Here is a 25,080-nt window from a genome sequence, read left to right on the forward strand (position 1 = left end):
AGAAGCAAGTACTGCACAAGATGCTCTTTATTTTTGCAGCTAATTTTGTGAACATTTTCAACTATTCTGCAATACTAGAATCTTTAAAATACTACAAATATTAAAAGTAAATAATATGTATATATTAATATGATACTTATATCATACTTGTATATGAGTATACACTGTAATATATAAATACTGAACTGTAAGTGTTGGGTCTGTGCGAGCCACCTACTGACAGCTGTGTCCCCCCCCCCCCCCCCCAATGACTACTACACCCCTGATAGTAGGGTGACCAGACATCCCCGTTTTCTGGAGACAGTCCCGGTTTTTGGACTGGAGCTGTCCCTGGAAATGTTCCCGCTTTTTCAGAGCATACAAGACAGCGTTCTATAGTAAAATATTACATTGCAAGAAAGCCAGAGCAGAAAAGCCTACCGTGTGCTGTTCATTTTGACCAACAGAGGGGGCTGCTCGCTATAGCAGTCTCATTTAATTCATCTTCCTTTTCTGATTACTTGGTTGGCCAGTTTTGCCATTAAGAACTGGACCAGGCAATTGAAGAGAATTATCATAATTGTTATAAGCTTCAAAGTAAGGCACATACTAGCTATTTATGTTATAAAGTTATATTTTTATGTATTTTAAACAGTTTCTGAATTTGGCATGGGATTGTATTGCACAGCGTAAAACGTTCCAGAAAGTTTGGCCTTCGTAATGAACTATGTGTGGAGTTAACTATGATAAATTGATGTTTTATAAGAGATGTTACAAACGTATTTGCGACAGGTACTTTATCCATCACTTTACAACTCTCCCCATTCATTTGTAAGGTATCCACAAATGATGACTTACTGTTGTAACACACCAGTTGACCATTACACTCTCTCCTATGATAGAACCACGGAGGTTAAAGAATCTCTGCACATGTCGCTAGATGGCAATAGGAAGTGTAATTGAGCTAGAAATCATGATTGCCAAGGAGACTGCTGAACTCATTATTTTTAGTGAAATAGGAGTTACATTTTGGTCTGTTCTCAGGCAAAACCAATTGGATCATTTCACAAGACATGGATAAAACCACTGGTTGTATGGATTACTTTTAGGCTGCCTTTACAAGCTTTTTGGAGCTTTAAAGTTTTGGTCACCATTCACTTGCATTGAATGGACCAACTGTGCTGAGTTATTTTTCTAAAAATCTGCAGAAGAAAAAAAAAACTCATACACATCTGGGATGGCATGTGGGTGAGTAAATGATGAGAGCATTTTAAATTTTGGTGATCTGTTCCTTTAAGTTGTGTAACGTCATCTTATTGAGAAAGGAAAATAATCAACAAAAACGTTAACCATTCTTTTTTATTTGTGGAATAATAATCCCATTGGTCTGGTTTGTTCTTTTTTTTTTTTCATCTTTTTTTTTTTGTTTGTTTTTTTTTTTTTTTTTGCCTAACTAACTCCGAGCATTTGTTTGTTTCCTTGCGCGTTATTTACATTATTATCGCCTACTCTCAGTGAAGTTTATCATAATGAAATCATCAAGCACAGTAGGGGGTAGACCGCGCACATGCGGTATGTTTACAGTCAGTGACCTCACTTACTGATGCATTCACCGCCCCCTCGCGACGCCTCATTGGACGGACGCATTAATAGCTCAGCCGCTGCGCTGAATGGTACTAAAACGCTGAAGCCAGAGACAGAGAGACACTATGGAATATTCGCAGTTCTTCAGATCCATTACATTTCTTCTGATTGCACTTGACCAGACCTCTGGATTCTGGTTATTTAACGTTATCTTCCCACCGACAGCCAAACCTCGCGTAATAAGTAACAGCACTCCACCTCTTATTATTGGTAAACAATCTATTCATAGTTACTTAAATAAGTTGGATGCATAGGTGGGATTTTGTTCCATGTATTTTCTATAGACATTATGGTTCATTAATTTTGTTTTAAACATTTAATAATGAAATATAAATGCAAATATGGCAAAGTAGACAAGATAACAGATGTCTTGGATTTGAACTCACATAACCTTTTTTGACCACAGTTCAAATCAGAGTTACCAGATTTCAGAGGAACAATCCATATTTAGTACACAGTTTGTTGCAATATTTGATAACAAACTATGCATGCACCCGATGTTTAAATTTTTGACCCCTTTGGTATGGAACAGTACCTGGAAATTTGGGCAATCGCCTGGAGGCCAAAATAGACAAGCCCGCACTGGTGCACTGGATGTGTTACAAGAAGACCGAGGACTGGTTCCCCCTCTGGATCGACTTAAACATGTTTATGCCCATTGGAATTGACTGCTGGATTGATAACATAAGGTGAGCCTAAATACTTCCCAAAAGTTCACAAAGGGGCAAACTTTAAGGACATGCATTGCCAAGTCCTATTTTTGTCAGTCATATAAAAAAATACTGACCTCTAATGTCTTCAGCGCCATTTATAACAAAAGCCGATTTTTTTTTTATACCTTTTATGGTTCCAAACAGGCCTGTTTTTATTGCTTGGGCAGTAGTATTACTCAATATTTTTAAGCCACTTGTTTTGCCCCACGTGTAAGCAAATTCACTGATCTACCCTTTCTAGAAAATTAACCTCTGATTTATTGACTAGTGTTTCCTAATTAACCGCAGTTCAGCTTGCTTATAGATTTTATGGCTGTTCTTCTATGTTTGAAGTCATTGACCTCTTGTCTATTGTTTTTGGAGAGTTCTTAAACTCTGATGTCAAGTGACATAAAGACAACAAACCTATAAAATACCAGCATTTGCTATGTATTTTCTTAATTGTCTATTCATGCACAACATCTCTCCTCAGTATAAACATTATTATTATGCTTTACACAGAGATTATAAGGATGAAAGTGAAGCAGAGCTCATATAGTTATTTATCTATGAGTTTTTTATTGGCTCTTTGCAATATAACTGTGACATTCGTTGTACCTTTTTCTGTAGAATTGTGTACAACAGGACAACTCGCAAGACATCTAATGCTCCAGGGGTGGAAGTCAGGGTGCCAGGATTTGGACAGACGCACCCTATTGAGTTTCTTGATTTAAACAAGCTGACAGGTGGTCTTTACATCTCCGTAATGAGCTGTTTACCTCCATACCTTATCATTTCTGCATTTTCATGTTTATGTAAATCCTTTCTAGGTTACTTTCATACCATGGTGCAACATTTGGTCAGCATTGGATACATGCAAAATGCAACTGTCCGTGGTGCTCCGTATGACTGGAGAATCGCTCCAAGTTAGTCACATCAAACTCATTTCAACGGACTGAAAATCAACAGCAATCATTTTGCCAAACTACTAAAAATAATTGTTAATATAGTACACTCACCTGTCTTGGTCTCTTAAAGTTTGGAAATCTGTGCTTTGCAGATATAGTTTAAAGGAATATTCCAGGTTCAGTATAAGTTAAGCTCAATCAACAACATCTGTGGCATAATGTTGATTACCACAAAAAAATAATTTTGACTCGTGCCTCATTTTTATATATATATATATATATATATATATATATATATATACAGGTGCATCTCAATAAATTAGAATGTCGTGGAAAAGTTCATTTATTTCAGTAATTCAACTCAAATTGTGAAACTCGTGTATTAAATAAATTCAATGCACACAGACTGAAGTAGTTTAAGTCTTTGGTTCTTTTAATTGTGATGATTTTGGCTCACATTTAACAAAAACCCACCAATTCACTATCTCAAAAAATTAGAATATGGTGACATGCCAATCAGCTAATCAACTCAAAACACCTGCAAAGGTTTCCTGAGCCTTCAAAATGGTCTCTCAGTTTGGTTCACTAGGCTACACAATCATGGGGAAGACTGCTGATCTGACAGTTGTCCAGAAGACAATCATTGACAACCTTCACAAGGAGGGTAAGCCACAAACATTCATTGCCAAAGAAGCTGGCTGTTCACAGAGTGCTGTATCCAAGCATGTTAACAGAAAGTTGAGTGGAAGGAAAAAGTGTGGAAGAAAAAGATGCACAACCAACCGAGAGATCCGCAGCCTTATGATTGTCCAGCAAAATCGATTCAAGAATTCGGGTGAACTTCACAAGGAATGGACTGAGGCTGGGGTCAAGGCATCAAGAGCCACCACACACAGACATGTCAAGGAATTTGGCTACAGTTGTCGTATTCCTCTTGTTAAGCCACTCCTGAACCACAGACAACGTCAGAGGCTTCTTACCTGGGCTAAGGAGAAGAAGAACTGGACTGTTGCCCAATGTTCCAAAGTCCTCTTTTCAGATGAGAGCAAGTTTTGTATTTCATTTGGAAACCAAGGTCCTAGAGTCTGGAGGAAGGGTGGAGAAGCTCATAGCCCAAGTTGCTTGAAGTCCAGTGTTAAGTTTCCACAGTCTGTGATGATTTGGGGTGCAATGTCATCTGCTGGTGTAGGTCCATTGTGTTTTTTGAAAAGCAAAGTCACTGCACCCGTTTACCAAGAAATTTTGGAGCACTTCATGCTTCCTTCTGCTGACCAGCTTTTTAAAGATGCTGATTTCATTTTCCAGCAGGATTTGGCACCTGCCCACACTGCCAAAAGCACCAAAAGTTGGTTAAATGACCATGGTGTTGGTGTGCTTGACTGGCCAATAAACTCACCAGACCTGAACCCTATAGAGAATCTATGGGGTATTGTCAAGAGGAAAATGAGAAACAAGAGACCAAAAAATGCAGATGAGCTGAAGGCCACAGTCAAAGAAACCTGGGCTTCCATACCACCTCAGCAGTGCCACAAACTGATCACCTCCATGCCACGCCGAATTGAGGCAGTAATTAAAGCAAAAGGAGCCCCTACCAAGTATTGAGTACATATACATTAAATGAACATACTTTCCAGAAGGCCAACAATTCACTAAAAATGTTTTTTTTATTGGTCTTATGATGTATTCTAATTTTTTGAGATAGTGAATTGGTGGGTTTTTGTTAAATGTGAGCCAAAATCATCACAATTAAAAGAACCAAAGACTTAAACTACTTCAGTCTGTGTGCATTGAATTTATTTAATACACGAGTTTCACAATTTGAGTTGAATTACTGAAATAAATGAACTTTTCCACGACATTCTAATTTATTGAGATGCACCTGTGTATATATATATATATACACACACACACACACACACAGTTGTGCTCAAAAGTTTGCATACCCTGGCAGAAATTGTAACATTTTGGCATTGATTTTGAAAATATGACTGATCACGCAAAAAAAAAAAAAAAACTGTCTTTTATTTAAGGATGGTGATCATATGAAGCCATTTATTGTCACATAGTTGTTTGGCTCCTTTTTAAATCAAAATGATAACATAAATGACCCAAATGGCCCTGATCAAAAGTACATACCCTTGAATGTTTGGCCTTGTTACAGACACACAAGGTGACACACATAGGTTTAAATGTCAATTAAAGATTAATTTCCCACATCTGTGGCTTTTTAAATTGCAATTAGTGTCTGTGTATAAATAGTCAATGAGTTTGTTAGCTCTCACATGGATGCACTGAGCAGGCTAGATACTGAGCCATGGGGAGCAGAAAAGAACTGTTAAAAAGACCTGCGTAACAAGGTAATGGAACTTTATAAAGATGGAAAAGGATATAAAAAGATATCCAAAGCCTTGAAAATTCCAGTCAGTACTGTTCAATCACTTATTAAGAAGTGGAAAATTCGGGGATCTCTTGATACCAAGCCAAGGTCAGGTAGACCAAGAAAGATTTCAACCACAACTGCCAGAAGAATTTTTCGGGATACAAAGGAAAAACCCACAGGTAACCTCAGGAGAAATACAGGCTGCTCTGGAAAAAGACGGTGTGGTTGTTTCAAGGAGCACAATATTTGTTGACCCCTCTCCAAACATAATGCTTATGGTTGTGACCATAAAGCTCTATTTTGGTCTCGTCACTCCAAATTACAGTGTGCCAGAAGCTGTGAGGCGTGTCAAGGTGTTGTCGGGCATATTGTAACCGGACTTTTTTGTGGCATTGGTGCAGTAAAGGCTTCTTTCTGGCAACTCGACCATGCAGCTCATTCTTGTTCAAGTATCGTCGTATTGTGCTCCTTGAAACAACCACACGGTCTTTTTCCAGAGCAGCCTGTATTTCTCCTGAGGTTACCTGTGGGTTTTTCTTTGTATCCTGAACAATTCTTCTGGCAGTTGTGGCTGAAATCTTTCTTGGTCTACCTGACCTTGGCTTGGTATCAAGAGATCCCCGAATTTTCCACTTCTTAATAATTGATTGAACAGTACTGACTGGAATTTTCAAGGCTTTGGATATCTTTTTATATCCTTTTCCATCTTTATAAAGTTCCATTACCTTGTTACGCAGGTCTTTTGTCAGTTCTTTTCTGCTCCCCATGGCTCAGTATCTAGCCTGCTTAGTGCATCCATGTGAGAGCTAACAAACTCATTGACTATTTATACACAGACACTAATTGCAATTTAAAAAGCCACAGATGTGGGAAATTAACCTTTAATTGACATTTAAACCTGTGTGTGTCACCTTGTGTGTCTGTAACAAGGCCAAACATTCAAGGGTATGTAAACTTTTGATCAGGACCATTTGGGTGATTTCTGTTATCATTATGATTTAAAAAGGAGCCAACCAACTGTGTGATAATAAATGGCTTCATATGATCACTATCCTTAAATAAAAGACAGGTTGTTTTTTTTTGCATGATCAGTCATATTTTCAAAATCAATGCCAAAATTTCACAATTTCTGCCAGGGTATGCAAACTTTTGAGCACAACTGTATATATATATATATATATATATATATATATATATATATATATATATATATATATATAAAAAGAAGCAAATATCACAGTTACAATAAGGCACTCAATGGAAGGGAATGGGGCCAGTCCATAAACATTAAAATACACACTGTTTAAAAAGTACAGCCACAAGACAAACAGTATACATGTAAACATGTTTTTAATGTGATAAAATCAGGGATTTACTGGTATTACGACATTTAACAGGTTACAGGATTTACCGTTTCTATGTTGTAATAATGTTAAAGTTGTATTATTGGATATAACTTCACGCAAATAAGGTTAGTAAGTGATTTTATCACACTAAAAGTGTTTTATTACACTTCTATTGTAAGTGCCTTACTGTAACCTGTGTGTTTTTTTTTAAATAAACAAGGGATGGGGCCTGGGTAGCTCAGCGAGAATTGATGCTGACTACCACCCCTGGAGTCGTGAGTTCGAATCCAGGGTGTGCTGAGTGACTACAGCCAGGTCTCCTAAGCAATCAAATTGGCCCGGTTGCTAGGGAGGGTAGAGTCACATGGGGTAACCACCTCGTGGTCACGATAAGTGGTTCTCGCTCTCAATGGGGCACGTGGTAAGTTGTGCGTGGATTGCGGAGAAAAGCAAGAGTCTCCACATGCTGGGAGTCTCCGCGATGTCATGCACAGCGAGCCACGTGATAAGATGCGCGGATTGACTGTCTCAGAAGCGGAGGCAACTGAGACTTGTCCTCCGCCACCCGGATTGAGGTGAGTAACCGCGCCACGACAAGGACATAGTAAGTAGTGGGAATTGGGCATTCCAAATTGAGGAGAAAAGGGGATAAAATGATTATAATAAAAAAAACAAAAAACAAAAAAACAAAACAAGGGATGAGTCAGAATTATTTTGGACTTTGGCCAGTAAACATCCATCTAGTTACCACACAGAACACCCTAGCAAACCAAATAGCAACGCTCTGGCAACCACCCACAACACCCTAGCATTGTGGTGGCGAGTGTTGTACTGGCAAGCACCACTCACATTTTGTTTAGAAAAAGTAAAAATCTTGTGTCATTCTGAAATTGCACTGCATCCTACCAACAAACTATACTTTTTATTTGGTAACACATAGATGAACAGGAGGAGTATTTTTCACATTTGAAAAGCTTGGTGGAAGAGATGCATGCTGAGTACAAGCAACCAGTGTACCTTCTGGGCCACAGCATGGGCAACAACTACATCCTGTACTTTCTCAACCAGCAGACCCAGGACTGGAAAGACCACTACATCAAGGGCTTCATCTCACTTGGAGCACCTTGGGGTGGTGCTGTTAAACCCCTCAGAGTCATGGCATCAGGTAGAGTGAGCGATACTGTATATACATATACAGGGTTGGGAGGGTTACTTTTGAAATGCGTTCCACTACAGATTACAGATTACATGCTGTAAAATGTAATTTGTAATGTATTCCGACAGATTACTCAAGGTCAGTAATGTATTCTAAATACCTCGGATTACTTCTTCAGCACTAGTAGATTTTTTCAATTGTTTTGACTGTAAAACTCTTGCCAGTACAGTAAGACAAAATACACATGTTAAAAATACATTCTCTGAAAATATATTATGCAGAGTTGTTTCTAAAACAAGATAAATCTAACTGATCTTGTTTTAAGGGTTTTTAGATATTTTCACAGGAAAACAATACAAAATTATTATCAAGAATAAAATTTTTGCCCTAATATCAAAGGTCCTACAAGAAAAAAAAGAAATTATGATCCAACGTGAATTTTCTTGATAAAAAAATATGATCGTGCCTGGTAACGTGCATGTAAAATGGGCTAGAAATAGCATTTTAGCTTAGCGTAAAGCTGACAGTTTACACAAGGTTTATTTCTGTTTCTTCTGCTCCAAAATTACTTCAAACTTACTTCTCTGTCTGCTGGTATAAATGTAACACATCATAAGAAAGTGTTTCACCGCTGTTCAAATGCACTTTGGATCGCATCATTTATATGTATAAATGTTTTCCATCTGAAAGGACTAAATATTAAATGAAACAAATGACAATAAAATGCAAAGTAATCTCTTTAGTAATCAAAATACTTTTTGATTGTAACTGTATTCTAATTACCAATGATTTAAATTGTAACTGTAATGGAATACAGTTACTTATATTTTGTATTTTAAATATGTAATCCCGTTACATGTATTCCATTACTCCCCAAACCTGTGTGTGTGTGTGTATGTATATATATATATATATATATTAGTGTGTGTGTGTGTGTGTGTGTATATACAGGTATATGCTGGGTAGTGATGGATTATATGTAATCTAGATTTAAAAAAATGTGTACTTGTAATTGGACAATGTAACATTTTATAATGTGTGTAATCAAATAACATTTATTTTTTATGGATTGCATAATTACATTACCAATCAGCCTGCTGCAATAACTAGTGCTTCTAAATTTTAAAATCTAGTCAGTTAGCTCTACATAGAGTACATTAAAGACAGTGCAGTCCCATTCCATAATATGACCACATATACCGTAGAAATAACTTTTTTTTTTTAAAGAGGCACAGACAATACTAACTGAGCAATGCAATTTTTGACTTTCAAAAATTATGTCCAATGAAAAAGGCTCCACATCTAAAATTAAAAAGAACTTGGAGGTTCTGTATATACAGTATGTTATAATGTTTAATGAAAGGAGTGTAAATTGGTACTTAATACATTTAAAATATGCAAAGAGCACTCCAAAATTTATCAGATTAGATTAACTATATAAAAATAAAATACATTACTGATTGCAATTGTTGTGTACAAAAGTTGTGTACAATTGTTATGTATAAAATTTGTGTTACATGTAATCAGTATTGGATTACATTTTAGAAATAATCTACCCAGAACTGTATTATATAATATAATTTATTTTATATGCACAATGGCTTGAGTTTGGGGTTGTACCACCTGTTTGTCCAAACAATGTCAGATGGGATAAGTATTTGGGAAACCTGTTTGGAAACGTTATCATTATTTTTGCAATTCGGTTTGGTGTTGCTATTGTTAAAACAATTACACAATGCAGTTTTAACATGTATAATATTTAAATTATGCTGTTGTCTATACCCTATATTATGCCGTCTTAGGTGAAAACGATGGTATACCCTTCGTTTCCAATATCAAGATCCGCGAGGAACAACGGATGACCACCACAAATCCCTGGATGATCCCGTCTGAAGAGGCTTGGCCTAAAGATCACACCTTCATCTCCACCCCTTTCTTTAACTACACCAATCAAGACTACCACCAGTTCTTCAAAGACATCAACTTTGAGGATGGCTGGTACATGTGGGACGACACCAGGAACCTCACGGCCGGTCTGCCCGTCCCTGGAGTTGAGGTCTACTGCTTTTACGGGGTGGGTCTCCCTACACCTGTGACGTACGTGTATGACGAGCAGTTTCCAAATGCCGATCCCATAGATATTATTTACGATGATGGCGATGATACCGTTGACAGTCGTAGCATGAGTCTCTGTAAGCGCTGGATAGGGAAGCAGGGACATCCTGTGCATGTGACAGAGTTTAGAGGAATGGCTCATTTGGACATGGTCTTTAATCACAAGGTGCTCACAGCAATCCAGAGAATTCTGGAGGGAAAGAGCCCAGTGGAAAAGGACAACAGTGCTGAACAGCCTTAATACTCCACGTCTCGTTTTCACGTTTTGTGTTACATTTTCTAGACTGCAGCAGAATTTATACAGAACTATGCACATGTACACTGGTATCCTATATAAAAGTATGTCTTTAAAAAACAATATCACATACAGTGGTCCCAAGTATATATACACTTAAAATGTGTCAATGCCATTGGATTGGATAGAAAAATATCAAGTGGCATTAATGTTAAAGAAAGACACTTAAAAGCAAAAGGAATAGCAAAAATTGCTCTGAGAAGAGCAGTGAACTCTGAAAAACTAAAGTCTTTAATAATTTTTAACAGATGTAATTTAATTTGCTATTTTCTTATTTCATGCAATTAATTTCATACATTTTTAAGTGTACAAAATACATTTTTTGTGGGCCACTGTATTTTCATCTGCAGAGTTTGTTTTGGTTCATATGAATCTTTGTTTTCTTTGTTACAGAACATAACTGTTTTTTTATTATACAGAATTTATCAAATTTATTTAATCTGTACATTAAAAAGTATAGGTACCATAGCTCTTAAAGTGTGAAATATACTAGGTGTTTCTTTTGTACATGTATATCATAGCCTGACTGAATATATCTGTATTATAGTTATATGCTAATCAATTTTCTTAGTATGAAGCATTCTTAACCTTATGATTTAGTTCAACTCATAATAAATTTAAAATATATGTTGATCCTTATTAGTGGTGCACAAATGTGTCCATGTTAATCGTACACAGTTCTGATAATACTTGTTGTCTTTGTTGAACTCTATAACCTTTGAACGGATTTAAGAGTTCAAAGTCTGATATACATCAGCAGTGCATGGGCTTTTTGCAAACGCATTAAAATAGACTGGCATTAGAGTTTCCGAGAACACAAAAAAACAGATCTTTTATGAGTAATTTTGCAGGGAATATTGAATCCTTGCTTAGTTGTTGCAAAGGGGTTATTGATTATTTCTTTACAAACTTTCATTCTTTCAATCAGTATCTCTGATGGACAGGAAATCTTTTTATCTATTTTCCACCAAAACTGCAATGATCTTTGAACATCATTCACACATGGAGTGAAACAAAGCAAGCTGCAGTGCATCATGATCTAAAATCACCATCATAGCAGAAACTGGCCATTATCCAATGATCAATGCAGGTGAGAAGTTTCAAAAAGGGGCTTGATGTCACACTTTTAACTTTTGAGTAGTGAATATTTCTTCTCTACTTTTAAGTGAATAGGGTAAGTTTATATTTGAAAGTCAATTTCTGTATAGGCACATTTCCACTGCTATTTTTGAGTAGAACAGATTTTCACTGAACACCTTAAACTTAATAGAATTTAGCAGGGAATGTTGTCACAATGTATGGGGTAAGTTGTCACAATGGAACCTGCCATTAGAAAGCCTATTGTAGGCTTTTCAACAAAATGTAAACAACAAAACATTTATGAAGCATAAAACAATTCATTCAAACCTGTGTTTTGGCCAAAAAATATTTCAAACACTTGCCCCAATCTGGCATGCATGAAAAATAGCCTTGTCATCACAACATACAAAACCACTGCTAGATAAAACATACATAGGATACATTGGTCTTTTGACTACAGATACTGAGATAGCTTTTCACTGTGTGACAAATAGCCCCGGTTTTCCCTTATCTTTTGACATACTTGATTGAGAAAAATAATTTGTAATTACTTTAATGGCAATTATAATGTTCAGATAATGTGTTAAAAATAGGCCTAAAATCATAGGGAAAATGGCCAAAAATCACAAAATAAATAAATAAATAAAATAAAATAAAACATATTAATAAAATAAAATAAAGTTACATCATTTATCATTTATTACAAAATAAATAAATGAAAGGAAAAACATTCATAACCAAATAAATATATAAATAAAAAATAAAAAACAGAAATGCTCAATCAGAAAAAGAAAAGGTCATAATACCCTAAATTTCCTTTGATTGCAGTAGTTCAGCCCTTTATGGCATCATCGAACTGGATCAAAAAGCTCCGCCCACCAACTCGATGTGTTCTGCTATTGTTTACTCCAGTCTAGCCGCTTTAAAAACACTTATGACTTGATGGCCACATTGTTTTGCTTCATCAACCTGTCAGTGTCGCTCAGACCCAGCAGAGACTCTTCTCATATTAGTCTCAGATCTCATGATGGACAGACAGACCCAAATGTATCCTTGATCCTGTAAGTCAGCAGAGTGTGAGCCACCGAAAGAGATGCATTCCTGCCATCAGTTGATCCTCGCCTCGCTCCAGCTGTGCTTGGCGTTGTTGTTGTTGGTGTCATTTACCGACAGCAGAAGTTTACACAAATGCTCGCCGGGGAAACTGTGCTCGGATCGACCGCCTGTGGTTTTGAGTAAGTTGATGTATAACACCCAATTTGTTGCCAAGTTACAGTTACAGCTGCCTATCTAGACAGCGTTTTTGGGAATATAATGGCCAAGAATGTTGCCTAGGTAGGCAGCTCACTAGATTTTGAGAAAGAGCCTCTGTTATATGTGTGCAGTGTTAAACCAGATGTCCTTGTATTATGTAGCGGTTATGTAACTTTTACATGTATTTATATTATCATATGGATAAAAACATGAATACGTAGATTTATAGTGATCAGTAGTCAATATTTATTTAACAATTATAACACAAGTGATCAGATAGCTGTGACAGTGCTAAAGAAATATGACATTTATTCAATTAGAGATTAGTCTAAACCCGGTCCATTAGTAGCCTAAAAATGTTAGGGAAGTATGAAATTGCGAAAATCAATCACGTAAGAGCAAACTGTCTTGTTGACTTCCGTTTTCTTGAGTGTATGTGTTTATTTTCGCTTTGGCGGTCTCTCATATGACGCGGTCATATGACCTAAGGAAAAAAATAAAATGTGACTTATTTTTATCGATGTTTGCGCAACCGGTAATAGTGAGACCACAAAAATGACTTTATGGTCTTTCGAATCCATATTGGTGATTTGTAAATGTTATAACTGTAGTTTTACATTTGAGATAACCTTATTATTTAACAATTTGCTCTGTCAACTGCGGTCCCACTGCAAAAATATATCTTAAATAGTTTGTTTCAACAAAGAAGTTAATAGCAATATCTTAAGTACACTTTCCAATGTTTACAATATATAGTTTACAATATATAGAGATGTAGTTGAGGTTAAAATGTGTAAAAACCAGGCCAAACTAGCAGAGATTAGTGCTGCTCATGATAGGAATGTTTAATCAATAGGTGATATGTAGATAATCTCTTGAGTGGTGATAGTGTCAGGCCTGTGTAATCAAAGCTTCTTTGATCATTTCTCTTGTTCTTGTATGGGAAAGCTCATTAACACTGGATTAATCTCCCTTACATTTGTGATCTTTTTATTATTATTATTATTATTATTATTTATGCATAGGGTAGCAATTGCTAATTTCCTCCTTCAAAGTCCTTTTTTTTTTCTTCTTTTTTTTTTTATTAAAGAACATGTAAACAACATTATTACAGAAACAGGCATCAAAAACAGAAGCTCCAAAGATGGTTAAAGAACAAAAAAAAATAAAAATAAAAAAAGAATCCTTCAAAGTCCTAATAGCAAATAGTTGTTTCGTGTGATGTCACCATTAGGGTGATCTGTGTTTCCCATTTGGTCAAGTTGGACCATGTTAACACTATCTCAGTTCTCTCCTTGTGCATGTGCAGCTGAAGGACAGGTAAACGTATATGAATTAATGTGCAGAATTAAGTTTGTTTAATGATTGACCTAGACACAGTTAAAATCTTCTCTTTTATATAAGCTGTGTTATTGTATTACCTAAATTTGAGTCCATTCATTTAAAATTATGAAGTAGATACAGCAACATTTAAATAGCAATTCTGAGTTACGTCTACTTGCATGTAGTTACCTTAAATTGTTAAGTAAACTTAATTACACAAGTTCTGAAGAGGTGCCATAACTCAATTTAATTGAGGGAACGAGTTTACTCAATCAACTGAGTAAAGTCAACTTATTAGGGTTTCCAGTGCATATGATGGTATTTCATTGACTTTATTGATTATTTTTTGCCATAGTTCCAGGAGACCTTGGGAATCAGCTGGAGGCGAAGCTGGATAAACCGAGTGTGGTGCACTACATCTGCTACAAGAAGACAGAAGATTATTTCACATTATGGCTGAACCTGGAGCTGCTGGTGCCGGTGGCCATTGACTGCTGGATTGATAACATGAGGTAAAGGGCAAAAGGGCAGCTGATGGTGTGAGAAGGGAAGTTGCAGACCATGTAATGTACTGAACAACAATCTTTTGCTTCTGGAATGCCTTTTAATGCGAAATCTGTCATAATTTGCAATCCATACAGTTTCAAAAATGAGCAATAGTGATATTGATAGACAAGATACGTGCTTTTTGAGATTGAAAACTGTTATAGCAGTGGCCTTAAACTGGTTTTGCTTCACAAGTGGTGATCCAATAAAATGTATTAATATTACCATGAACATTGGCCCAACGATATACACAATGATTAACATGACATATGCTACATATTGAAACTGACAATTGTGTAAATGCCTAAACAACAGCATGTGTGATTAAACACTTTAAAAGTCGAAAATAATATTTATTTTGTTATCTTAACAATGCATGACTGGTTAGTTGTATTGTTTTGTTTGCATTTAGCATTGTTGACATCGGCATTATCGTATGTTACTTTTAAAAAAAAAAAAAATTTTTTTTTTACATAACAGCTTTGTGCATTTACGTAATCAGAATATTTTATGTTTACCAGGTTACTGTACAATCGGACCACTCACCTGACTGACGCTCCTCCAGGGGTGGATGTCAGAGTGCCTGGGTTTGGCCAGACGTACAGTTTAGAATATCTGGATCCAAGCAAACGGAGTGTTGGTGAGTGGTTACTTCCTATCCCATTATTAAAATGTGTTGATTGGTAACTCCTTTGTTTGACAAACATCTGGTCTCTTTCAGGCATATACTTCTTCACTATTGTGCAGGCACTTGTTGATTGGGGATATACAAGAGATGATGACATTCGAGGTGCTCCCTATGACTGGCGTAAGGCCCCAAGTGAGTATTTCTTTGCAGATGTCTTTGTTGCCCAGAAACAATTCTAGACTTGTTTCATCCATTATGTTGAGACTTGCCATTCAGTATATTTACATGGCCAGTTATATTCACGCTACACTGGGTTTTTGCAGTCAGTTGACAGTCTTCATGACACAATGAATAATCGAATATATGAAGGAAGGACAACAGTTGAGGAAGTGCCGATACTGTATGTTGCACATTACCTCTCTCTTTTGGAGCATGCACACAACGCCGGGGTCAATTGTGGTCCGATTAACATGTATACAGGTACATGCTGGACGAAGCCATGCTGCATTATCTAGGCCTGTAAGCCTGACTTCGTAAAAATCGGATTGGTATGAAAAAAAATCTGACTTTTTTTAGTCACAGAAATCAAACCTTTTTCCGTGCATGTAAAATGTATTGACTGGTTATACCCAAAGTCTGGAGTGACACCAGCTATTTATGATCATGTTATTGCAGTTGATGTCAAAAGTGTCAACATTCATGTTCCCCAAAGTAAATGTGGAAAGTATGGTGTAGTTGCTGATGAAAACCTTGATAAAGACGTTTAGTAGTCTTGTATGTTTAAATAGCTTAATTCTCTGCTGGAAAAAACAGATCATACAAGGTGATCAAGTTGGTCAACCAGGTTCAACTACAGGTGCATCTCAATAAATTAGAATGTTGTGGAAAAGTTCATTTATTTCAGTAATTCAACTCAAATTGTGAAACTCGTGTATTAAATAAATTCAATGCACACAGACTGAAGTAGTTTAAGTCTTTGGTTCTTTTAATTGTGATGATTTTGGCTCACATTTAACAAAAACCCACCAATTCACTATCTCAAAAAATTAGAATATGGTGACATGCCAATCAGCTAATCAACTCAAAACACCTGCAAAGGTTTCCTGAGCCTTCAAAATGGTCTCTCAGTTTGGGTCACTAGGCTACACAATCATGGGGAAGACTGCTGATCTGACAGTTGTCCAGAAGACAATCATTGACACCCTTCACAAGGAGGGTAAGCCACAAACATTCATTGCCAAAGAAGCTGGCTGTTCACAGAGTGCTGTATCCAAGCATGTTAACAGAAAGTTGAGTGGAAGGAAAAAGTGTGGAAGAAAAAGATGCACAACCAACCAAGAGAACCGCAGCCTTATGATTGTCAAGCAAAATCGATTCAAGAATTTGGGTGAACTTCACAAGGAATGGACTGAGGCTGGGGTCAAGGCATCAAGAGCCACCACACACAGACATGTCAAGGAATTTGGCTACAGTTGTCGTATTCCTCTTGTTAAGCCACTCCTGAACCACAGACAACGTCTAAGGCGTTTTACTTGGGCTAAGGAGAAGAAAAACTAGACTGTTGCCCAGTGTTCCAAAGTCCTCTTTTCAGATGAGAGCAAGTTTTGTATTTCATTTGGAAACCAAGGTCCTAGAGTCTGGAGGAAGGGTGGAGAAGCTCATAGCCCAAGTTGCTTGAAGTCCAGTGTTAAGTTTCCACAGTCTGTGATGATTTGGGGTGCAATGTCATCTGCTGGTGTAGGTCCATTGTGTTTTTTGAAAAGCAAAGTCACTGCACCCGTTTACCAAGAAATTTTGGAGCACTTCATGCTTCCTTCTGCTGACCAGCTTTTTAAAGATGCTGATTTCATTTTCCAGCAGGATTTGGCACCTGCCCACACTGCCAAAAGCACCAAAAGTTGGTTAAATGACCATGGTGTTGGTGTGCTTGACTGGCCAGTAAACTCACCAGACCTGAACCCCATAGAGAATCTATGGGGTATTGTCAAGAGGAAAATGAGAAACAAGAGACCAAAAAATGCAGATGAGCTGAAGGCCACTGTCAAAGAAACCTGGGCTTCCATACCACCTCAGCAGTGCCACAAACTGATCACCTCCATACCACGCCAAATTGAGGCAGTAATTAAAGCAAAAGGAGCCCCTACCAAGTATTGAGTACATATACAGTAAATGAACATACTTTCCAGAAGGCCAACAATTCACTAAAAATGTTTTTTTTATTGGTCTTATGATGTATTCTAATTTTTTGAGATAGTGAATTGGTGGGTTTTTGTTAAATGTGAGCCAAAATCATCACAATTAAAAGAACCAAAGACTTAAACTACTTCAGTCTGTGTGCATTGAATTTATTTAATACACGAGTTTCACAATTTGAGTTGAATTACTGAAATAAATGAACTTTTCCACGACATTCTAATTTATTGAGATGCACCTGTATGTTTTAGCACATGATTAACTAACTCAACTAGGTTCCCGGCGACATAGCTACGATGGTCTAGCAGGTCAATCTTGGTTCCACCAGCTGATAAAACTCCTAAACCACCTTGGACGAGCTAAGATCCGCTACCTTCAGAAGCTGGATTTTGCATGATAATTCACTAGGGTTATTACTGCCCTCTTTGCTCTAATAACTAATAAAAATGACCCTACCAACAAATAAGAGTCATAAATGAGTATCATTGTGGGTTTAATTTGTTTTGATTGTATTTGATTTTTTGAATCATTTTTTACATTTCTACTCTGATCGGTACCTGTAGATGAGAACAAGGATTACTTCTTGAGTCTGCAGCTGATGATTGAGGAGATGGCGAATAAGGCCGGAGGCCCAGTGGTCCTAATTGCACACAGCATGGGCAACATGTATACACTGTATTTCCTTAATCACCAATCACAGGCTTGGAAGGACCGGTACATTAAGGCCTTTGTGTCTCTTGGGGCCCCATGGGCTGGAGTAGGTAAAACGCTGAGAGTTATGGCAACAGGTAAGGGCCAAATTTGTTTATTGTGGATGGAGATTAAATAAAGTCCTTAAAGGAATGTTCTGGGTTCAGTACAAGTTAAGCTCAAAATTATTTTTGTGGTAATCAACATTATGCCTCAAATGCATTTTTACTGAACCCAGAATATTCCTTTAAATAATGCATATTTCTGGTGCTGGATTCTGATTGGCCAATACAACATTCCACCGGTGCAGCTGTGACACCTTTTCAGCTAACTACTTTGTATATCACTGCGCAGCACCCACTGAGGCCAACTATATTCATACCATATTGAATTAGCCGTGATTATATTCAAACCTTATACTTAAGAAGGACACCTTATTCCTTAATGGCATAGGAGTTTGTCTTCAAAGACCTTTGTCAAGGTACCATTGAGTCGTACAGTCTGGTTTGATCATTTGATGGTTTCGGTTCCAGGTGATAACAACCGCATTCCTGTCATAAGTCCTTTAAAAATCCGCACCCAGCAGCGAACGGCCGTTTCCACCGTCTGGCTTTTCCCCTATGCCCACACCTGGCCCTCCGACATGATCCTGGTGTCCACCCCCAACAACACCTACACCGTCAAAGACTATCAGCGCTTCTTCAAAGACATTGATTATGAGGATGGCTGGGCCATGAGGAAGGACACCGAACCGCTGGTCAATGCACTGGAGCCTCCTGGGGTGCCCGTTCACTGCCTTTATGGGAGCGGCATCCCTACACCTCAGGGCTACAATTACACAAAATTCCCAGATGGAGAACCCACCGTCATCAACGGGGAAGGAGATGGAACGGTCAACCTGTTGAGCGCATTACAGTGCAAACGCTGGATGGGTCAACAGAAGCCGCCCGTCCATATGCTGGAGCTGCCTGGGAATGAGCATGTCGCCATGCTGTTGAACATCACCACAGTTTCCTACATCAAATCTGTGCTGTTTTCACCTTGATGGCATCCAGCCTTCACACTTCCCACAGTAATTTTGAACTGAAGATTCCAGATGGCAAAGGGACAGGGCTAAGTTCTGCTTTTTGGTTGGATGTTACTCATCGTGATCACTTCTGAATTGTTCTTTAACAATTTACGATAATTGGTTAAGTGGCTCAAACTATTGTTGTGGAATTCAGGTTTCTCAGGATGATATAGTAGTTTACTGTTGGGCACAATCAACTTTAAATTGGGTTTTTAACTCTCAAATCCTGATCTCAGATTTTAACATTATAGATTAAAAACACATAAGTAATTTCCTGTTGTTTAAGCGAAATAGCAATGGCCTGCCGTTAATCTGTCAACTACATTTTTATAAATAGTATATAATAGTTTCCGTTTTAAATCTTTGGAGATTTTCCTATGGCCACAAGTTTTTAAAATCTACAGATTTAATCTAGAGCTTTTCTAAATGCTTTTTCCAAAGATTTTTCTGTATAAATTGTACTGACACTGCAGTATTTCTGTGCTATTTTTCAGGCTGTCTGTGACCAGTATTGATTTATGAAATTTTACTATACGATGTTGAATGTAGAATGTGTAACAACTGCTAGACATTTCGTTATCAACAAGTTTGTGTCATCATGCCATGGGCCGAAGGATGTGCTAACCAACGTTACAAGTGAACAAACTTTTTTTTTTATTTATTTATTTTATTTGTTTTACATGTACTGTCTTCTTGAATATATTGAACAATGGATTGTGGATGGATTGATCCATTAGCAAGCTATTTTTTGCCTTTTAAATGTTATTGCTATATAAAGGGTTGTGGGAATTACACTGGAAGGTTAAAATTGGTCCAGTTTTATTTAAAAAAAAAAAAAAAAAAAACTGGTATTTTAAGATGCAAAACAAATGGAAAGTGGAACTAAGTCTTTCAGTTACAGGATGTGGGGCGTTGCATAAGGATAGTAAGGGTTGCAAGTTTTACCAGAATCCTAACTAGTCAAGACTGTTTGTTGCTCAAATAACAGACTATTGAGAGTCAATGCTCTGGATTTGGAAAAATCACTAAGTTGCAATTCTGTACAATACATTTTTCTTTACCAAAAATGTGTATTGTTGTGTAACAAAGAATAGCTTATTCTTGTTTTATGGTTAGTATTTCAGGTCGAAAACTTTAAAACATGAAATGTTCAAAAGAATTCAGTTCATATTACTAAATGGTGTACATTTCATGATCACTGGAGGGGAAACAGAAAGACTTTGTTTCCTGATTTGCAGCGGAGCTCTGTGCAGTTTAACTTTATGTGAAATGGACCATCTTCGTGACTATCAACAAGTCCCTGTGAAGATTAAAAGCATAGAAGGTTAATATAGTTCAGACCAATTCTATGACCTTTGCCTTTAATCAAATATTTGTCTCATCTGATCTTTTTTTAGTTAATGATGCAAATCTGCTTAGGTTGATACCTGCAACTCTGATAAACATGCACTTTTCAGTCTGTCTGTGTGATCACCCACACCCCAGGCAAGGCTTACATGAAAAGATGGATCCTATAACAGAGATTATTTTACAATTAAGGTCCACATTCTGGTAAAGCCTTTTTTTAAAAAAAAAAACAAAAAAAAAAACAATGTTTACAGGATTGAATGTTGAATGTTACATTTATATAGCACTTTTCTGACACTACACTCAAAGCACTTTACACAGTGAACAGGGGACACTCCTCAGCCACCACCAGTGTGCAGCATCCACATGGATGATGTGACGGCAGCCATAGTGCACCAGTATGCTCACCACACACCAGCTATTGGTGGAGAGGAGAGAGTAGAGTTATAGAGCCAATTAGTGGATGGGGATTATTAGGAGGCCATGATTGAGAAGGCCCAATGGGGGGAATTTGGCCAGGACACTGGGGTTATGCCCCTACTCTTTACGAGAAGTGCCCTGGGATTTTTAATGACCACAGAGAGTCAGGACCCCGGTTTAACGTCTCATCCAAAGGATGGTGCCTTTTTACAGTATAGTGTCCGCAGACATGCTTCACAGCTATTGGAATATTCCTGTTATCAACATTTTTAAAATAAATGAAGACTTGAATATTCTCCAGCCATTCTCTAGTGGAAATACTGGAGATGCTCACACTTGCCTTTTATTTCCATTCTGTTAAGTAACTCAATTTAACCACCCCCATTCATTCTCATTCTTGTCTTAGACAACAGCACACAAGAGCATGATGAATTGCAAAAATGTAGGTCATGGGACTCTTGGGAGTGCTTTTACTTTTGTACACTGATTTATATTCATTCTTTAAACGTTTGTAAAAATTGCCTCCTACTCCAAAAATGTGTTTCTTTAATGGCTTGACTTTTCACAACTGCTTTTTTCTTGTAGCACTCCTAATTAATTGAACAGTGGATATTAGAGGTAGACCGATATATTGGTTTTACCAATTAATCTCTACTGATAGCTGCTTTTTGGAGCTATTGGTCATCAGCAAAAATCAATGCCAATAGTTTTTTTTTTTTTTTTTCCTCTGGAGGATTCTACAATTGGAACAGCTTGGTCCTGCAGTATAACAGCAGACTCTAGAGGTTAAATAAAAACAATAACTGACAACTTATACATACATATACATATATATATATATATACACACACACACACACACACAGAGATCAGCCGCAACATTAAAACCAGCTGCCTAATATTGTGTAGGTCCCCCTGGTGCCGCCAAAACAGCACCAACCCGCATCTCAGAATAGCACTGAGGTACCATAATCTTTGTCAGTTTGAACCAGTCTGGCCATTCTCTGTTGACCTCTCTCATCAACAAGGCATTTCCATCTGTAGAACTGCCGCTCACTGGATGTTTTTTGCTTCTTCACATCAACCATCAGAATGGGGAAAAAAATTTGATCTCAGTGATTTGGACTGTGACATGATTTCTGGTGCCAGATGGGCTGGTTTGAGTATTTCTGTAACCAAAAACAAAAAACATCCAGTGAGCGGCAGTTCTGTGGACAGAAATGCTTTGTTGATGAGAGAGGTCAACAGAGAATGGCCAGACTGGTTCAAACTGACAAAGTCTACGGTAACTCAGATAACCGCTCTGTACAATTGTGGTGAGAAGAACATCATCTCAGATTGCTATTCTGAGATGTGGGTTGGTGCTCTTTTGGTGACATGAGGGGGACCTACACAATATTTGGCAGGGGATTTTAATGTTGTAGCTGATCGGTGTATATATATGTATAGTTCTGGATAAAGTTAAGAGACCACTGCAAAATTATCAGTTTCTCTGGATTTACTATTTATAGGTATGTGTTTGAGTAAAATGAACAGTTTTGTTTTGTTCTATAAAGTACTGACAACATGTCTCCCAAATTAAAAAAAAAACAAAATGACAACTGGTCAAAATAACAAAAAAGATGCAGTGTTTTCAGACCTTGAATTATACATAGAAAACAAGTTCATATTCATTTTTAAACAACACAGTACTAATGTTTTAAGGAAGAGTTCAGAAATCAATATTTAGTGGAATAACCCTGATTTTCAATCACAGCTTTCATGCATCTTTGCATGCTCTCTACCGGTTTTTCACATTGCTTTTGGGTGACATTATGCCACTCCTGGTGCAAAAATTCAAGCAGCTCGGCTTTATTTGATGCCTTATGGCCATCCATCTTCCTCTTAATCACATTCCAGAGATTTTCAATGGGGTTCATGTCTGGAGATTGGGCTGGCCATGACAGGTCTTGATCCGGTGGTCCTCCATCCACAGCTTAATTGACCTGGCTGTGTGGCATGGAGCATTGTCCTGCTGGAAAAACCAATCCTCAGAGTTGGGGAACACTGTCAGAGCAGAAGGAAGCAACTTTTCTTTTTTGTGGCTTGATTCATGCGTCCTTCACAAAGACAAATCGGTGATGATCTGGGGGTGCTTCAGCAAAGCTGGAATTGGGCAGATTCATCTTTGTGAAGGTCACATGAATCAAGCCACGTACAAGGTTATCCTGGAAGAAAAATTGCTTCCTTCTGCTCTGACAATTTTCCCCAACTCTGAGGATTGTGGAATGTGATCAAGAGGAAGATGGATGGCCACAAGCCATCAAAAAAAGCCGAGCTGCTTGAATTTTTGCACCAGGTGTGGCATAATGTCACCCAACAGCAATTTGAAAGACACATGAAAGCTGAGATTGAAAATCAGGGTTATTCCACCAAATATTGATTTCTGAACTCTTCCTAAGTTAAAACATTAGTACTGTGTTGTCTAAAAATGAATATGAACTTGTTTTCTTTGCATTATTTGAGGTCTGAAAAACACTGTATCTTTTTTGTTATTTTGACCAGTTGTCATTTTCTACAAATAAATGCTCAAAATGACAATATTTTTATTTGAAATTTGGAAGAAATGTTGTCAGTACTTTATAGAATAAAACAAAAATGTTCATTTTACTCAAACACATATCTATAAATAATAAATCCAGAGAAACTGATAATTTTGCAGTGGTCTCTTAATTTTTTTCCAGAGCTGTATATACAAAATCCTTAATCTGGTGAATATAAAAAAAGGTTGTAACCTTATAAAAGGTGCTGAGGTTGAATTCCTTCATAGTTTCATCCACAAGTTTGATTAGCTCAAGCAACTGAGATGTCCCACTAGAGATCTCCAATCCAAGAAAAGTCCTGCATAACATATTAAGTCACTGATAGGTCTAATGAATCTTGCATGTCAAGTATCCAATATTTAAAATTATAGTAAGGTGATGTCATAAACAGTAAGAGTTAAGAAATACCTGGTCTTTTCTGCATTAGAATACACCCTCAGTTTATCGGCCATGCAGAAAAACCTGAGGAAACAAATTCAGTTAGACACACAGGAAATGACAGAAGGCACAATAATACAATGAGGTCTTGATTGGATATCACAGACTTCCGGCACTGTGTCAGCATGGTCCGAATGGACTGGATGAAAGGCTGGATCCAGTGGTGTCGCAGAACCACTGTCTTTGACAGACTGACGTGGAACTCTTCAGATGGGGTCAGAGGGATGCCGTGAGCTGCTGCGACAACCATCATTTCATTGAGAAGCTCCAGGAAAGAGTCCTCAGGGTTATCTAAAAGAGAATTAAAAGGACAGTCAAAAGAGCCCCCACATTTTAAATATTTGGGTCATTTTTGCCCCAAGTCCTGATTAATTTCCTGGTGCCAACCTATACTGAAGTGCAAGCAAAAAGATTAAGCCTACATGGAAAGAACACATATGTCGCCCAGTTGCCCCGCTCATGCTGGAAGGACCGCAATCGCCCTCCATGCTCTTCACTGTTATCAGTCCACTGTTCATCTGATTCTCTGAACATCTCCTTCACACTCTCAGGCAGAGGTAGACGAGGTGTTTTGTGGGTTGCCTTATCTTCTGTCCTTTTGGCAGACCCATGATCCAAAGGTTCACTGCTGCTATACAGGCAAAAAAAAAAAAAAAAAAAAAAGGCTCTTGGGTTGATGGCATAATGGAAAAAGCCAATAAAAGTAATACAAATGCAGGAAAAAGAAGCCCAAACGCACCAAACCTTGTTTCAGTAGTGTCAGGTTTTCCTCTTTTTCTTGGAGGTGAGGAATCATCTTTATTAGAATTTTCAGTTTCCTCCTCAGAGCTGCTACTACTGTAATTAACAATCATGCTAAAATAAAAATAAAAAAGATCAAACCTATGTAACACCAAAAAACAACATACAAGGGTAAAAATCCCGTGAGATCAGTGATGATCCTTCCGTTGAAAACAACCGGTGCCTCTTCATCACAGCACCCCTAATACAACAAAC

At 37.5% G+C, this 25,080-nt stretch overlaps 3 protein-coding genes across 7 annotated transcripts; 2 read left to right on the forward strand and 1 right to left on the reverse strand.

Annotated features, from left to right (window-relative positions):
* Nucleotides 1-1,643: 1,643 nt before the first annotated feature.
* Nucleotides 1,644-11,148, forward strand: LOC127437787 (phosphatidylcholine-sterol acyltransferase-like). Its single transcript, XM_051692967.1, has 6 exons — nt 1,644-1,833; nt 2,156-2,312; nt 2,946-3,061; nt 3,146-3,241; nt 7,890-8,114; nt 9,908-11,148. Exons 1-6 carry the CDS (start codon nt 1,689-1,691, stop codon nt 10,459-10,461), a joined length of 1,293 nt encoding a protein of 430 aa, XP_051548927.1. The 5' UTR covers nt 1,644-1,688; the 3' UTR covers nt 10,462-11,148.
* Nucleotides 11,149-12,520: 1,372 nt separating this feature from the next.
* Nucleotides 12,521-20,365, forward strand: LOC127437790 (phospholipase A2 group XV-like). Its single transcript, XM_051692970.1, has 6 exons — nt 12,521-12,830; nt 14,528-14,684; nt 15,240-15,358; nt 15,440-15,538; nt 18,103-18,327; nt 18,763-20,365. The coding sequence occupies exons 1-6, from the start codon at nt 12,689-12,691 to the stop codon at nt 19,272-19,274; spliced, it is 1,254 nt and encodes a 417-aa protein (XP_051548930.1). The 5' UTR covers nt 12,521-12,688; the 3' UTR covers nt 19,275-20,365.
* On the reverse strand, nt 20,068-24,974 carry LOC127437796 (U6 snRNA phosphodiesterase 1-like). 5 transcript variants are annotated; one of them, XR_007896614.1, is made up of 8 exons: nt 24,829-24,965; nt 24,507-24,715; nt 24,192-24,375; nt 24,055-24,108; nt 23,839-23,944; nt 22,032-22,233; nt 20,726-20,809; nt 20,555-20,598 (listed from the first exon to the last, which is right to left on the reverse strand). XR_007896614.1 is itself a non-coding variant. In XM_051692983.1 (7 exons), exons 2-7 carry the CDS (start codon nt 24,616-24,618, stop codon nt 20,494-20,496), a joined length of 645 nt encoding a protein of 214 aa, XP_051548943.1. In that variant the 5' UTR covers nt 24,619-24,712; nt 24,824-24,974; the 3' UTR covers nt 20,068-20,493. The 5 variants fall into 5 exon arrangements, 4 of the variants coding, with proteins under 4 accessions (XP_051548943.1, XP_051548942.1, XP_051548944.1 ...); XM_051692983.1 differs by lacking the exon at nt 22,032-22,233 and having other exon boundaries at nt 20,068-20,598; nt 24,507-24,712; nt 24,824-24,974; XM_051692982.1 differs by lacking the exon at nt 22,032-22,233 and having other exon boundaries at nt 20,068-20,598; nt 24,507-24,712; nt 24,829-24,966.
* Between the last annotated feature and the right edge of the window lie 106 nt (nt 24,975-25,080).

The sequence above is a fragment of the Myxocyprinus asiaticus genome, chromosome 48, assembly GCF_019703515.2.
Source record: "Myxocyprinus asiaticus isolate MX2 ecotype Aquarium Trade chromosome 48, UBuf_Myxa_2, whole genome shotgun sequence".
NCBI lineage: Eukaryota > Metazoa > Chordata > Actinopteri > Cypriniformes > Catostomidae > Myxocyprinus > Myxocyprinus asiaticus.